At 46.4% G+C, this 16,371-nt stretch overlaps 1 protein-coding gene across 2 annotated transcripts in view; it reads right to left on the reverse strand.

Moving 5' to 3' along the window:
• The window catches only part of DPYSL3 (dihydropyrimidinase like 3), a 117,235-nt gene that overhangs the window by 16,774 nt on the left and 84,090 nt on the right, over positions 1-16,371 (reverse strand). For both annotated transcript variants that reach the window (XM_061151661.1, XM_061151662.1), the window contains exons 3-7: positions 15,128-15,312; positions 12,280-12,444; positions 11,401-11,462; positions 10,244-10,324; positions 4,170-4,238 (exon numbers count right to left, since the gene is read on the reverse strand). In XM_061151661.1, coding sequence (XP_061007644.1) covers positions 4,170-4,238; positions 10,244-10,324; positions 11,401-11,462; positions 12,280-12,444; positions 15,128-15,312 — 562 coding nt within the window. The remainder of the gene's footprint in view (positions 1-4,169; positions 4,239-10,243; positions 10,325-11,400; positions 11,463-12,279; positions 12,445-15,127; positions 15,313-16,371) is intronic.

Raw genomic sequence — 16,371 nt, forward strand, 5'->3', positions numbered from 1 at the left:
TGGGAAGTGGAGATCAGGAGGGTGTGTAAGCAGGGGATTGTTAGGTGAGAGCAGTGTCTGGCCAGAGTGGGCACCGCATCATGGCCTCTTCTCTCCTCTTCCTGTGATTATCACAGGGCCGCACATAATGGAAGCCTTTGCTCCCCAACCTGCCCAGGACAGAATCCCTGGGCAAAACATAACGCCAACAGCAGTATGTATAAATAACCAGTTAAGGCTGCCTCTGTGCATGCTAAGTCGCTTCAGTCATGTCCAAGTCTTTGCAACCCTGTGGATTGTAGCCCGCCGGGCTCCTCTGTCCAAGGAATTCACTCCAGCCAAGAATACTGGAATGGGTTGCCATGCCCTCCTCCAGGGGATCTTCCTGATCCAGGGATCAAACCCACGTCTCTTATATCTCCTGCATTGGCAGGTGGGTTCTTTACCACTAGCACCACCTGGGAAGCCCCCAGTGAAGGCTGCTGCTGCTGCTAAGTCGCTTCAGTCATGTCCAATTCTGTGCGACCCCATAGACGTCAACCTACCAGGCTCCCCCGTCCCTGGGATTCTCTAGGCAAGAACACTGGAGTGGGTTGCCATTTCCTTCTCCAAGGCATGAAGGTGAAAAGTGAAAGTGAAGTCGCTCAGTCTTGTCCGACTCCTAGCGACCCCATGGACTGCAGCCCACCAGGCTCCTCCGTCCATGGGATTTTCCAGGCAAGAGCACTGGAGTGGGGTGCCATTGCCTTCTCCGCCAGTGAAGGCTACTAGATATTAAATCCTTTCCTGGATGGTTAGCAATGGGTCAGTTCTTGCAGGTGTTTCTTATACTAATCATCCCCAGGCTTCTTAACTCCGAGATTTCCTTTATTATTGATCTCCTCCAGCCCACCCTAATGTAGAAGTCATGTTTTTGAACGTGCCAATCAACACAATTGACTGTAGTTAGGTAAGAAATAATGATTCTTCCCCTGTTCTATTAACAAAGCAGGATCTTAGAGCGTGGCCCCTCCTCATGAGTTGGGTCCAAGCCCTGAGTCTGCCACTTAGAAGCTGGGTAACCTCAAGAATGTTACACAACCTCCCAAAGGCTCAGTTTCCTCGTCTGTGAAGTGGGGATAATAATAGGACCTGACATACAGGGCTATTGAGAGGACTAAAATAGTTCATCCTTGTAAGGCAATGAGCCCAGTCCTGGAACAAGGCAAGTGTTCCCTGAAGGCTGGCTATTTGGCTGTACGGCTGATGACAGCTTCTGACCAGAGGGAGAGAGCCTGCATTACCACCGAAAACCCAAATTAAGTCCAATTCAGCCCAAAGCAGACATGCTGGCATTTTTCCTTTCAATCGGCCACAGTTTCTTTTTGGACAAATATGACACTCTGGTTAGCCATGCAGCCCAACACTTTTAAAAATATCAAAATAGTTTGCAGATAGACGCCTAATGTTTTTATAATGCAAACCAGTCACTGCCCTTGGTGAGTGCGGCTTAGCAAACAGACTCTAAGCACTTGGCTGGTCCAGTTAGTATCCTGCAGGCTGCTCTCTGTTCCACGTGGCAAGATCAAGATCCCGGAGCCCGGAGCACAAGTGACTGTGGCCACCTTCCTGAAGCACCCAGCCATCACAGGAGCTATCTCTGAGCTTTGGCTTCAGCTCTCTGAACAGCATCACTCAAGATGCTCTCTAGGTGTGCTTTGAACTCAAGAGGGGCTGCTCCTCGTATGTCGAGGCCTCCTTCTTCGTGCCTATGCTGACCACTCCAGCTCCCCCATGACCATGGTCCCAGCCTTTTTGATCTCATCTGCCCCCCACCCACCCCCACCACCCTGAGCACTGCAGGGTTTTCAGCACCTTGACAACACGACTATCTTTGGAAGGTTACATCACCCTCCAACTTCACCCACAAGGGCTTCCAGGGTTGTGGAGATCTATGGCTGAGAGGCTTTTTACTAAAAAGGAGACAGGAACAGGGAGAAGGGTGGGATGGGGGGGTTGGAAAAACAAACCAAGGAACAAAAATAGACTTTGCTCAGAAATCCCCTGGCTGCTGCTGTAGGAATCTGTCTTGCCAGCACATCTCCACAGTGACCAGCATTTAAGACAAGTTGCACAAGCTACTGATCACCCTGGCTTGCTCACACCGGGTGTTTTCCAGTCCTTCAAGCATGATGGCCAGTGCTTTCATCTCTCTTGGGCTCCAGCTTCTTTACATAACAGTAATAGCCAGTACTCAGACCAGGAAAGGTGCCAGGGACTTGGTATGTAGGAGACAGACTTTTTGGGAACGCTTTGACCAAAACCTTGATCACAAAATTACAAATTATTTCAACCGACAACAAAAATAGCATTAAAAACATGGAGTTTCTAGGGTGCTGATAATGTTCTGTTTCTCCAACTGGCTGGTAGTTGTACGTGTGTTCAGTTTGGGAAAATCCATTGTACCTTTATGATAGGAATACTTTTCTCTATGTGTGCTATATTTTCTTTCTTTAAAAAGACCCTAACAGGGACAAACAATGGGAATATTGTGATTTCTGGTTATGGTTCCTTCTCCTATCTGTCTTTAAAAAATTTTGTTAATTGGAATAAAATTGCTTTATAATGTTGTGTGGGTTTCTGCTGTACAACATGAATCAGCCATACCTATGTATATATCCCCTCCTTCTCCTCCCCCCATCCTACCCCTCAAGGTCATCACAGAAGACCAGGCTGGGCTCCCAGTGTTAACAGCAACTTCTCACCAGCTATCTATTTTACAAATGATAGTGTACGAATGTCGATGCTACTTTTTCCACTTGTCCTACCCTCTGCTTCCTCTGCCGTGTCCACAAATCCTTTCTCTAAACCTGCATCTCCATTCCTTCCCTGCAAATAGGTTCATCAATACCATTTTTCTAGAACCCATATATTAATATATGATTCACATATGATATTTGTCTTTCTCTTTCTGACTTACTTCACTCTGTATGACAGGCTCTAGATTCATCCACCTCACTAGAACTCACTCAAATTCCTTCTTTTTATGACTGAGTAATATTCCATTGTATATATGTACCACAGTTTCTTTATCCATCTCCTACCTGTTGCAGGATGCCGGGCTTGGAATGATAGAACAGGAAAGGGTTCACTTCACTGACACAGAGGGCCTGGAATTCCCTCCAGGTGCCAGGCTGGTCTCTGAAAGCCAATGTGCTCTCAGGCATATGGGCAGCGAGTTCCCAGCTCTGGGCCTGTGCCAGCCACTGAAGTTGCTGACAGCCCAGACATGTCCAACCAGCCACTAGTTAACATTCATTCACTCTTCAGCTCCTAAGCAGTGGCACTAATCAGCACGCATCTTACACGTGGGAAATGTATACCTGGATGTCCTTGTTACCATATACAAATCAACAGACATCATGCCTATGAAAAACCCATTCAGCCCGCTATCAATACGGCTGATGTTGTGCAGGACTCAGAATATGAAATAAAAGAAGTGGACACGTCTCTGGGCTTCACACTGATTAAGAATGGATTTAAATATTTACCGCTATTGAAATATAATCCTACTGAGGTACTGTAGAGTGCCCTCCGACTTGTATACTCTTTAGAGAGATCAGGGGTCAGAAGTAAGTATTCTCCTTCCATTCCCTTCTAATTTTCTCAGGGGCCTTGAGTTGGGTCAGTCAGACATGGTCTTGGAAGAAATGTCCCAGTTTCTGTCTCGCCTTCACAGAGTCCCAGCACCTTTCAAAGGAGTTTGTTCACACAGCTTATGTGTGTGTGCTGAGGGAGGGGGAGCTAGATGCAAACACCACAATATAAAAGGGGCAGCAGGACATTTAAAATGGGTAACACGGTCCTACCGTACAGCACAGGGAACTCTACTCAATGTTACTGGGCAGCATGGACCGGGGGGAGTCTGGGGGAGAATGGACACATGTATATGTACGGCTGAGTCCCTCTGCTGCCCACCTGAAACTGTCACAATGTCGTTAATTAGCTTTACTCCAATATAAAGTAAAGTTTTAAAAAATTAAAATAAAACGGGCAGCAGGCCATAAATCAGACCACTGTGGTGACAGGAGTCTCCCAGAAGATGCTGCTAAAAAAAAAAAAGAAAAGAAAAACAGCCTCCATTGCTCCTACTTCTCTCCCTGCACCGCCCCCCAAACCCTACCCCCACTCCCCATGCTCCTGAAAATTACCTCCTCTGGTCTACTCAGCACATGGCCTTCTGGGCCAGTTATCCCCATTTCCAACATCCGGGTTTGCTCCTAGAATGAGAAAGGAATAGAGAACAATTTTTATATGAGCTCAGCTGAGGCCTGAAACAGTAGGAAACAGTAGGAAAAGGCAAAAAGATAGGACACTGAAAGATGAACTCCCCAAGTCAGTAGGTGCCCAATATGCTACAGGAGATCAGTGGAAAAATAACTCCAAAAAGAATAAACAGGTGGAAGCAACAGCAAAAACAACACCCACTTGTGAATGTGACTGGTGATGGAAGTAAAGTCCGATGCTGTAAAGAGCAATACTGCAAGGGAACCGGGAATGCTAGGTCCATGAATCAAGGCAAATTGGAAGTGGTCAAACAGGAGATGGAAACAGTGAACATAGACATTTTAGGAATCAGTGAAATAAAATGGACTGGAATGGGTGAATTTAACTCAGATGACCATTATATCTACTACTGTGGGCAGGAATCCCTGAGAAGAATAGAGTAGCCATCATAGTCAACAGAAGAGTCCAAAATGCAGTACTTGGGTGCAATCTCAAAAATGACAGAATGATCTCTGTTCGTTTCCAAGGCAAACCATTCAATATCACAGTAATTCAAGTCTAGGCCCCGACCAGTAATGCTGAAGAAGCTAAAGCTGAACAAGACTGGGAACTGACTGTGGCTCAGATCATGAACTTCTTATTGCCAAATTCAGACTTAAATTGAAGAAAGTAGGGAAAACCACTAGACCATTCAGGTATGACCTAAATCAAATCCCTTAGGATTATACAGTGGAAGTGAGAAATAGATTAGATCTAATCAAGGGATTAGATCTGATAGACAGAGTGCCTGAAGAGCTATGGATGAAGGTTCATGACATTGTACAAGAGGCAGTGATCTAGACCATCCCCAAGAAAAAAGAAATGCAAAAAGGCAAAATGGTTGTCTGAGGAGGCCTTACAAGCATTTGTGAAAAGAAGAGATGCAAAAGGCAAAGGAGAAAACAAAAGATATACCCATTTGAATGCAGAGTTCCAAAAAATAGCAAGGAGAGATAAGAAAGCCTTCCTCAGTGAGCAATGCTAAGAAATAGAGGGAAACAATAGAATGGGAAGACTAGAGGACTCTTCAAGAAAATTAGAGCTACCAGGGGAATATTTCACGCAAAGATGGGCATAATAAAGGACAGAAACGGTACGGACCTAACAGAAGCAGAAGATATTAAGAAGAGGTGGCAAGAATACACAGAAGAACTATACAAAAGAGATCTTCATGACCCAGATAACCACGATGATGTGATCACTCACCTAGAGCCAGACATCCTGGAATGAGAAGTCAAGTGGGCTTTAGGAAGCATCACTACGAACAAACTAGTGGAGGTGATGGAATTCCAGTTGAGCTATTTCAAATCCTGAAAGATGATGCTGTGAAAATGATGCACTCAATATGCCAGCATATTTGGAAAACTCAGCAATGGCCAAAGGACTGGAAAAGGTCAGTTTTCATTCCAATCCCAAAGAAAGGCAATGCCAAAGAATGTTCAAACTACCACACAATTGCACTCATCTCACATGCTAGCAAAGTAATGCTCAAAATTCTCCAAGTCAGGCTTCAACAGTACGTGACCTGTTAACTTCCAGATGTTCAAGCTGGATTTAGAAAAGGCAGAGGAACCAGAGACCAAATTGCTAACATCTGTTAGATCATCAAAAAAGTAACAGAATTCCAGAAAAACATCTATTTCTGCTTTATTGACTATGCCAAAGCCTTTGACTGTGTGGATCACAACAAACTGTGGAAAAATTCTGAAAGAGATGGGAATACCAGAACAGTTGACCTATCTCTTGAGAAACCTGTTTGCAGATCAGGAAGCAACAGTTAGAACTGGACATGGAACAACAGACTGCTTCCAAATAGGAAAAGGAATATGTCAAGGCTGTATATTGTCACCCTGTTTATTTAACTTATATGCAGAGTACATCATGAAAAATGATAGACTGGATGAAGCAAAAGCTGGAATCAAGATTGCTGGGAGAAATATCAATAACCTCAGCTATGCAGATGACACCACCCTTATGGCAGGAAGCGAAGAGGAACTAAAAAGCCTGTTGATGAGAGTGAAAGAGAAGACAGAAAAAGTAGGCTGAAAGCTCAACATTCAGAAAACTAAGATCATGGCATCTGGTCCCATCACTTCATGGCAAATAGATGGGGAAACAATGGAAACAGTGACAGACTTTATTTTTTTGGGCTCCAGAATCACTACAGATGGTGATTGGAGCCATGAAATTAAAAGACACTTACTCCTTGGAAGAAAAGCTATGACCAACATAGACAGCATATTAAAAAGCAGAGACATTACTTTGCCAACAAAGGTCCATCTAATCAAAGCTGTGGTTTTTCCAGTAGTCATGTATGGATGTTAGAGTTGAACTATAAAGAAAGTTGAGTGCTAAAAATTGATGCCTTTGAAGTGTAGTGTTGGAGAAGACTCTTGAGAGTCCTTTGGACTGCAAGGAAATCAAACCAGTCCATCCTAAAGGAAATCAGTCCTGAATATTCATTGGAAGGACTGATGCTGAAGCTGAAACTCTAATACTTTGGCCACATGATGGGAAGAACTGACTCATTGGAAAAGACCCTAATGCCGGGAAAGATTGAAGATAGGAGGCAAAGGGGACAACAGAGAATGACATGGTTGGACGGCATCACTGACTCAATGGACATGAGTTTAGTTTGAGTTAACCTCTGGGAGCTAGTGATGGACAGGGAAGCCTGGTGCGCTGCAGTCCACGGGGTCACAGAGTCAGACACGACTGAGCGACTGAACTGAACTGAACTGAGGCTTGAAAAAGTGATGCTGGAATAGTCTAATCTAAAGATGGTCCACCCACCACCTGCATCAGAATCTCCTGAGTTGCTTTTGTAAAAGTGCAGATGTCTGCTCTACCCAGGTCTCCCAAATCAGAATATACAAGGTAGAATCGAGGATTCTGCCTTTTCATAAGCCCCTCAGACTCTCATGCTTTAAATGGATGGTTACAATAAGCAGATTCAGCATTTAACCAGACAAAATAACGCCTCTAAATACAGCATTACCTGACTTAGCCTTTTGGTCAAATTCTATTTAACTAGGTTGTGGAACTCTCTACCCCCCCTCATGACTGATGGCTAAATTCCTCAGACCTGGCTGGCTTTCTGGAAGAAGCAGGTGGCTAGGTTAATTGGAGCTGGCACCAGTCCTCAGCAGCAGAGCTGCAGTTTTGCAAACATTCATGCTCAAGCACTGAGGCCAGTTCCTAGGAACCTCACCCTCGTGACACAGGAGATAAAAAGAGTGAGTGAGCTGAACAAGGCTCTATCTCATTCAGAAACTATGAGATGCTTAGAAAGGAAGGGATTCCTTTCCCTGGAAAAGAACACTTTTTGTCTTTTTATGTTTTTATTCACTTAAATCTTTTACAGAGTTGGAGAAAGGACGATGCATTTACTATAAGCAGCCACGAGAAGTAAAATGGTCACAGCTTCCAGCTCTACAAAATTTGACAAAAGGTCAGAGGCTGACACTGCCAGCAGAGCACCTCCACTTTCCATTCTTCCCGTCCCATCAAAGCTTGGACTGAATACAACTTCTTCTTCCCAACTCTGCTGGGTTATGACTCTGAACTGCTTCGTGAAGCCGAACAAGGGATGAGGTGTCCAACTAAGGATCTTCTGTCTCACACAACACTCTCACTCCTACCTTGTCCAAAAGTGCTAGGACAATGCACAGGATGAAACGTGCTCAAGCAATGGTCTCTGAGCACTCCCATCACCAAGCCAATTTTTCCAGGATACACTTGACAGAGTTTTACTTGGACCTCCCCAATCAGGATCTCTGGAGCTCAGAGAATCCCATAGATCATTCTTTAAGCTCCACAGTTGATTCTAGTGCACTGTTCACATTGGGATGACTTATTCCCAAAACCATGGGATCCCTGCATCTGGATGGTTAAGAATAGCCTGTAAAGACAAATGGATGCCACCTGATGTGGGTGGGGGAGGTGTGGGCTCTTTGAGGTACTGATCACTGCTATAATTACATCCCAGTTTTGGTTGCTCCATGAAGAAAGGGACCCTGTCTTTTTCACCTTCCCTCTCCAAGGCTTGGCACATAGAAGGCATTCAGTAGGTATTTGTTGGATGATTGGCTAAAGATGCTACTGAAACTTTTGAAAAGGTCCCTTATTGGTACCCATAGGAAATATTTCTTCTCACCTTTTAGTCACTTTGCATAAAGTGCAGCAAGAAGCTCTGAGCACAGCAGCTGCCTCCATTTAAACAAGGTGATAAAATCTTTCAGCTCGAGCTGAATTTAATAAACACACATGAGAAACTCATTCCAATGGGGGGAAAAATGCCCTTATTCTTTTCCTGAGAACAGTCTGCCCAAGGTGGGGGAAGGGTGTAGGCGGGGAACACCAGAGCCACTTCTGTGCTCAGAAGCCACAGAGAAAGCTGGAAAGGGGCTGAGGGTTGGAGCCCGTCTGCCTCCACAGAGTCAAGCATGAAGAAGCAGGGAGTCTGGCTGCGAGGGAATCTGGAGGGAGGGCTGGGGCATCTGGCTGCTCCCCTGAAACCTTGGAGGATGGGGAGGAGAGAAGTGACAGCTCCAACACCTCCGGGATGCCTCCCATGGGAGCAAGGCATTTGGAGCCTCCTTGGAGAGTGACTTCATTATCTGCGTGTGCGGGGGGCGTGGGAGAAGGCTGTCAGGGGCCCAACTAATTAGCCTCCTTGGTCATAAGGGAGTGGAAACTGTATGCTGAGCTCACCTCCTCCGCTGGAGAGACAACACTCAGAGTCTGAAAGCCTGACAGCTGCAGCCTGCACAGATCGGGTGCTGGTCTCTCCAGAAGCCTACAGCTGGACGGGTGGAGAGGACGCCGTCTCTCCATCTCTGGGTAGAGATGCCTACGGAGGCACACCCCCTGAGAGGCTAAGACTAACTTCTCCCAGTTACTAGCTGTGGTCCCTGGGCCGGTGACCTCACCCTTCAGAGCCTCAGTCTTCTCATCTATAGAAGCGTGGGGGAGGCTGGGGCCATCCTGGAAGGGTTGGGTGAAGACCTGGACAGCAGTAAGTGCTGTCCAATGGGACCTGTGGCAGAAGCTGAGATGAGGGTGGGTCTCAACGTGCTCCCACACCGCTCCTGACCACATTCATCACGTCCTGGACAACCTCTACAGCACAGCCCGAGCACTCAAGAGTGCCGGCCTGCCTCTGTGCTGACTCCCTCTAGAGCCTAGCGCCTGGCACAGAGTACGCGGGAGCACTCTCAGGAAGAATGAATAAAGCGCTCTTGCTGTTAATGTTATCAAATGGACTGAGAGAGCTGACACTCCTTGCTGGCCACCTCCTCCCAGCGGAAGCCAACCCTGAACACTTCTGAGATAAACAGAACCCTGGCGAAGACACATCTGTGCATTGAGCCCATTAAGCACCCCAGGAGATGGAGGGAGAAGTGCTTTCTGCTTCCTCACAAACGACCAGTTTGGGCCCTGGGGCCCTTGCTTTCATCACTCTTTCCTCGGGTTGCTCAATGTGATTTCTAGGAAACCAGTGGGACATCTGATCCCCACAAGACGCGAATTCTTCATTATCTAAGGCCAGGAGTTACGCAGTCCTGGATAAGATTTCTGGCTTCTGAGAAACGCTGTCAAGTTTTTCTTTAGAACAGGGTGTGTCATGTAGCTCGGACTCACTTTCAAAACAGAATCAGTGATGGTCTCCTACCAAAAGGCCCAATGTGAGAACCTCCTCTGCCAGGATGTCTGCCCTGGTTCCCAGAACGCTTTATTAGCATCTTCGATTGATACTTCCACCCTTGCTTGTCTACTTGCCCTCATACTTCCTCCTCCTAGACTCTGAGGTCCTTGAAGCCAGGTTCTGTTTTTAGCGCAGTGCTTAGGAGGGTTTAGAGCTTGAGAGCTCCAGCAACACTGAAGAAATGAGAAAATCAATGGGAGGTAGATGCTCGCCCAAGGAGCCCCTGCACCGCAGGGAGCGATGCCTCGTTACCTGGGCGATGATGTCCCCGTTCTCAGCGTGCACCTGAGCGATGGCCCCCAGCTCTCCCAGACACGTGAAGATCTCATACAGCTGAAACAGAAATGAGGCTCTGTCACCTTCACAGGACACCATGCTTTCAGTAACTGCGTGCTCAGGTCCATGACTAGAGCAGGAGCTAAAGGAAATGGGGTCGGGACCTCCCTGGTGGTCCAGGAGGTAAGCCTCCACACTCCTAGTGAAGAGGACCTGAGTTCCATCCCCGGTCAGGGAACTATATCCCACATGCCACAACTAAGACCCAGTGTAGCCAAAATAAGTAAATAATAAAATAAAATAAATGGGATCAACCAAAGGAAATAAGTGACCAGGGCAGACATACAGACTAAAATATGCATCACCAAAGAGACCAAAGAGGAGAGCTAGTCCAAAGGAACTTTAGGAACTCTAGGAAACTGTCTATGGAAGGAAACCCATCATGTCTCCTAGGCAGACAGGGAGAGCATCTAACAAAGTGATACTAAACCCCACCACTCTTGTCTCCTGCACACACCTTAAATGGAACTATTTCCCACTAAGTTCAGATAGTGCTTCAAAATCCTTCTTAACACTCCCTAAAGGCACTGCAGCCAGCCAGAAGCTAACTCAAAAGCTGAAATCTCTATCTCTTAGCCTCTCAGGGCAGACCACTCTTCATCTCCTTGCTGGGAAGTATGGGAAGTCATTTTGCATTTCTTCCGAGAAGCTAAGGTTTGTCTAAAACAAGCACACCCCATGCATTTCATAGGAAGAAAGTCAAAGGCAAGCTGGTATGATGAGCCCAAAGAGCAGATGGCCCTCCTTTATCCTGCAAGGCTGAGCACTTATGCTTCCCCTGAACTCCCGAGAGGCACAGAATTTATTGGGTAGATGGAGATTTAGACACGCCCTTCCTCTTGTCCTTTTGAGAAAGTTGCTCCAGTGGAAATTCTAGCTCCTGGTCTGCCTTGCCCCTGGCACCCTGCCTGCTACCTTACTGAAAACGTAGCGTGGATGGTGAGGACTTGGCTCCTTCCTTGCCCAGCGTTCTCCCACACGAACCACAGTGACTCACGTGCCGAAAGCCAAGGTCACTGGCCACCACAGGAAACCCATCCAGAGACCCCAAACCACACGTGGTGGGTTGTTACCTCCGTGTTGGACACTTGATACCAATCCTTGTAGGCCATGTAAACCATGAAGGAATTCACCCCTGCAAGAGAGGAGGGGAGGGGAGACAGGAGGAGGACAGTGTGGTCATCATCTCCTTGCCTCCTGTGCTTCCCGCCCTGAGTGTACCACAGGCCCCCACCCAGTGCCAAGTGGACACAGCCCATTCTCCAAGAGCATTTCTCTATGTCCTCCTCTACACTGAAAAACTTGACAATTCCCATGACGTCATAGCAGTCTGGTCTCTTCTTTGGCACCTCTTTTCTGCCTCCCCCTACACTGTTCCCAGCCCAGAGGGTCAACAAGCCTGAGCACCGCTCAGGGAAGCAGTGTTGAGAATCACTGCAGCACACCAGTTGTGTACACACACTAGGAGTGACACCACGTTCTAACCTCTTGAGCCTCTGTTTCCTCATCTGTGAAAAGGGAAAAAACACCATCCTGCTTCATAAGGTGGTCGGAAACCTTACATCAGCACCGGCATATGGCTGACTTCCTGGGATCAGTTGATTTTGCGCTTTGTGAATGTCAGCTCTCCACCAGGGCTGGGCAGGGTGCTGGGTCTGAGAGAGAACTGAGATCTAGAGCCGGTCCCCAGGGAACTAACGGAGCTAATGTGCAGAAGTCAAGGTTCAACCTGGGCTTGAATGCCTAAGTCATCAGGGTTAAAAGGAAAGAGCCATTTAATTTCACCCTCCAAATACACTACTCATAGATTGTTTTACAGAAATAGGTTCATATGCTATGAACCTATGAATGCTGCATCCAGCATTCATGCTCAAGGTTCCCTGCAACCTAGTGAGTGGAGAGCATGAGAAAGACAGACAAGGGGGAAGGGAGGAGGGTGTGTCCACACTCACCTTTGTCCTTGATGAGGCCCTGCACCTCCTGCTTGACGCTGTCGTTCCAGTGGGTGATGTCCACATGTAAGGAGTAGTCGCAGCAGCTCTTGCCATCGGCCCACTCCCGCCACTTCTCATAGGCCTCCGTCAGGCTGGACTCGGGCTCGGGCACCACATGGTCAACTGGACAAGACAGGCCCCAAGCGGGCGGCTCACCAACACAGCCTCTGGTCCCCTCTGCACAGGTCTGTCCTGTTTGCTTAGCTACGATGGCACAGTCTCTGTCTCTTGAGCATAGGGTTGACCTCAGAAAGGGGTCCTGGGTGGTTTTCAATGGTGGCTGCTGATGATTCAACCAGTACTTAGCTACGCGATCCTGGGCAAATAACCAGCTTCTCTAAACTTTGGTTTTCTCATCCTTTGATGTGGAGTGGGGGACAGGGATACCACTGCCTTCCCTCTAAGTTTGTGAAGAGATTAAATGGGAAAAAGCATAGAAAGAGCTTTACATGATGCCTGGCACATAGTAAGTGCTCGATAAATGTTAGCTCTCAACTGATGAGCTCCCACTATGTGCCATTATTACCAGTAACTGTGGGAGTTACTGCTGGTGATCAAACTTGGACTCCTTCCTTCTAAGGGCAGAAGGAGGGGCTTTAAAGTTATGTCAGGTCACAAGACAGTGACATTTTCATGCCTACTGCTGTAGGAAAGAGCTGGTGTCAGGTAAGTGAACCAGATGCTTAGCCCACAGATCTTATTTTCATGAAAACTTCTCATCAAGGTTTCTGGGACTTCCCTGGTGGTCCAGGGGGTTAAGAATCCACCTCTCAATGCAGGGGACACAGGTTTGATCCTTGGTTGGGGAACTAAGATCCCACATGCCAGAGAACAACTAAGCCCGCACATTGCAACTAGTGAGCCCGCATACCAGCAGTAGAGTCTGTGTGCCGCAAGGAAGGTCCCAAGTGCCTAACAAAGCTAAATAAACAAATAAATAAAAAGAATACGGTTTCCCTGAGGCCCAAACCTTCTCTTGCAGTACCTGCCATAGTGGACAATATTTTTAAAAAGAATAACATTTACACCAGTAACGTTGGTAAGGGTAAGACAAATGTTACACTTTAATTGCTCCCCATGTCAGTTGAGAGAAAGTGTGAACTGGTATAACTTTCCTAAGAACAATTTCAAAGTGTGTTTCAAAATCCTTGACATTTTTCATACCTTAAACTCAAAAATTATTCCTGTGCCTAAGAACTATCCTTCAGGAAATAAATATGCCTGAACACAAAATCTGGGTCCTTGGGATATTTGCCACTATTTACATAGTTATGCAAGTGAAAAGCTGGAAACAAAGTTTTACAATAGGGAAGTTTAGTTAAATACATAAATTGTGATACCTTCATAAAATGGATGTGATAAGTCCATTTAAAATTCAGTAGAATAAAAGTAAATGAATGGAAAGACATCCATGACATATTAACTAGTGAACAGAAGGCTAACACAGTATGTTTATTACAATCCTATTTTTGTTAAACAGAAAAACTAATACAGGCAAACTGTGACAGTGAGGTGAGATTTATGTGTTTTTTTTTTTTGCATACCTAGGGTGTTTATAGAAAGGGCACAGACACTTCTGTGATTCTCACATGCTTTCCTCTCTTTTCATGCGGAGCTCTGACTCTCCTCCTGCTCCCTGCCTAAAGCAGAAGCTCAAGCCTAATGCATATGTCTAGGACTCTGAACAGGTCCGGCTCCTCAGCCAGATGGCAGAAAGCCAGGCCAAGATCACTCATTTCCTCAGCTTTCTAGCACAGGCAGTCCAAGTGCACTTATCTGAAAGCAGAGGCCTGGAGCTGTGTTATTGTGTCTGGACCAGCACCAGAGCCTTTGTAGGCAGGCAGCTGCTGAGAATTCGGCTGGCTTCTTCCCTCTGGCTGGACAAAGGCTTCAGGCTCCCAGAAATGCACCTTTTATGGCCCTGATGCCATTTTCCTGGGTTTCTACACCCCTAGCTGAAGCTGAACCCTACTACTGCTCCCATAGAAAGCAAGCAAAAGACAGTGATTAAGTCTATGACACGCTATTCTGATTTCTTGGGTGAATGTATATTTCTTGGGTGGTAACAGTGCTCTTGCTGACCAAGCTGGGGGCCAGGGCTGGGCTGGGGGCCAGTTCACTGGAACTTCTTGGGGACAGGAAGGAGTGCCCTGGAATGCTATCTCTTCAGTAATCAATGGCATGCAACTTCCTAGGTTTCTTTGGAATTGCAAAAGTCACCAGAAAAACAAAATAAGGGAAACAACTCCCCGGCTTGCCCAATCTTAAAGCTATGAATTGGTCACAATACAGCACAGACCAAGTAACACTAACCACCACTGCACCCTCCTAAGTTCTCCAGAACTGCCCGTCTCACTGTCATTCTCTCTGGGAGACTTCTCAGCCGTGTTTGCACTGCTCTGCTCATACCCTCTGCCCCTCCTGCCTCATACCCGAGCGGGAAGTTCTGAGATCACCTTCTGTCCAAGGTCCACAGGCTTTTCAAGTCCACTTACCACAGGGTCTGGCCCAGAGATGCTGATTACCCACCCATGGCACTCTCAGCCACTGCTCTAAGGCAGACAGAGAGTATGCTGCTTTCAAGGTGATGAGCCTCCTGCATCTCGTTATGCGGTTACAGAAGCTGCCAGTGTCCTCTCTATAACCAGCTTTTCTCAGGTCCCATCAGGCAGGAAGTCATTCACTGAATTGAGGGGAAGTATATGAGTTTCCACCAGAGAGCACTACAGTTAACACGTTAGTTAAACTCTCACTTCTTAGGACCCCTGGCACACTTTCCATGAGTGTGTAAATTTGTAGGACTTACTGATCATGGTGGTGCCCCCCGCTAAGGCAGCCTTGGTCCCTTGGAAGAAGTCATCCACTGTGGTCATGCCCTTGTATGGCATCTGGAAGTGAGTGTGGACATCGATGCCTCCAGGGATCACCATCTTCCCATTGGCCTCGATGGTCTTCACTCCTCCAGGGACGATCAGATTGTCTCCAATTTGCCTGGTGAGACAGGGAAACAACCAGCAATTTAAAAGAAGGACTTCCAAGACAAACATGGTATTATAAGGATTTTAAATGTTGTAACCTATGTTTATCGAAGTAGTCTTTGCAAGTGATTCACCAGCTTAGCAATCCAGAAACAAATAATAAAACATTTTTTATTATAAGACAATGAATATGCGCTAACCAGCAGGACCTCGTTGTTTTTCTATTTTATACACAGTAGTGTGTATCCGCTAACCCCAATTCCTGATTTATCCCTTCCCCTCTTTCCCCTTTGGTAACCATAAGTTTGCTTTCTGTCTGTGAGTCAGTTTCTGTTCTGTAAATAAGTTCGTTTGTATCATTTTTTAGATTCCACATACAAGTGATATCATATGGTATTTTGTCTCTCTCTGACTTACTTCGCTCAGTATGATCATCTCTAGCTCCATCCAGAAAACAGTTTTTATAGACATAAAACAATCCAGTATGGTGTTTGGTGAGACCATGTGTCCTGGCTTAGAACTGTCACCCCAAGAGTTTGACTGTGGCTGGAATATAGGGTGTGTAATAAACATTTCAATAAATGTTTTTATTGTGTGTGCTTAGTCACTCAGTCATGTCTAACTCTTTGCAACACCATGTACTGCAGGCTCCTCTATCCATGGGCATTCTCCAGGCAAGAATACTGGAGCAGATTGCCATGCCCTCCTCCAGGGGATCTACTCAACCCAGGGCTCAGACTTACCATCGGAGCCACAAGAAAGCCCAAGAACACTGGAGTGGGTAGCCTATCCCTTCTCCAGGAGATCTTCCCGACCCAGGAATCAAACCAGGGCCTCCTGCATTGCAGGCAGATTCTTTACTAGCTGAGCTACCAGGGAAGCCCAGTGTTTTTATTTTCATTTAGCTCTTTAAGGGTCAGGAAGAACATTTGCAGAAGGACTGAACAGCTGTAAAATAAAGAACTGTTAGAAGAGATTGAAGGAGGTGGTAAAGAACAGGTGCATGAACTTTGCTATCTAAATGGGTTCATCTGTGCTCCTAACGACAAATGGAATATGTCTAGGGCATTCC

Source organism: Dama dama, chromosome 9 (genome assembly GCF_033118175.1).
Source record: "Dama dama isolate Ldn47 chromosome 9, ASM3311817v1, whole genome shotgun sequence".
Classification (NCBI taxonomy): Eukaryota; Metazoa; Chordata; class Mammalia; order Artiodactyla; family Cervidae; genus Dama; species Dama dama.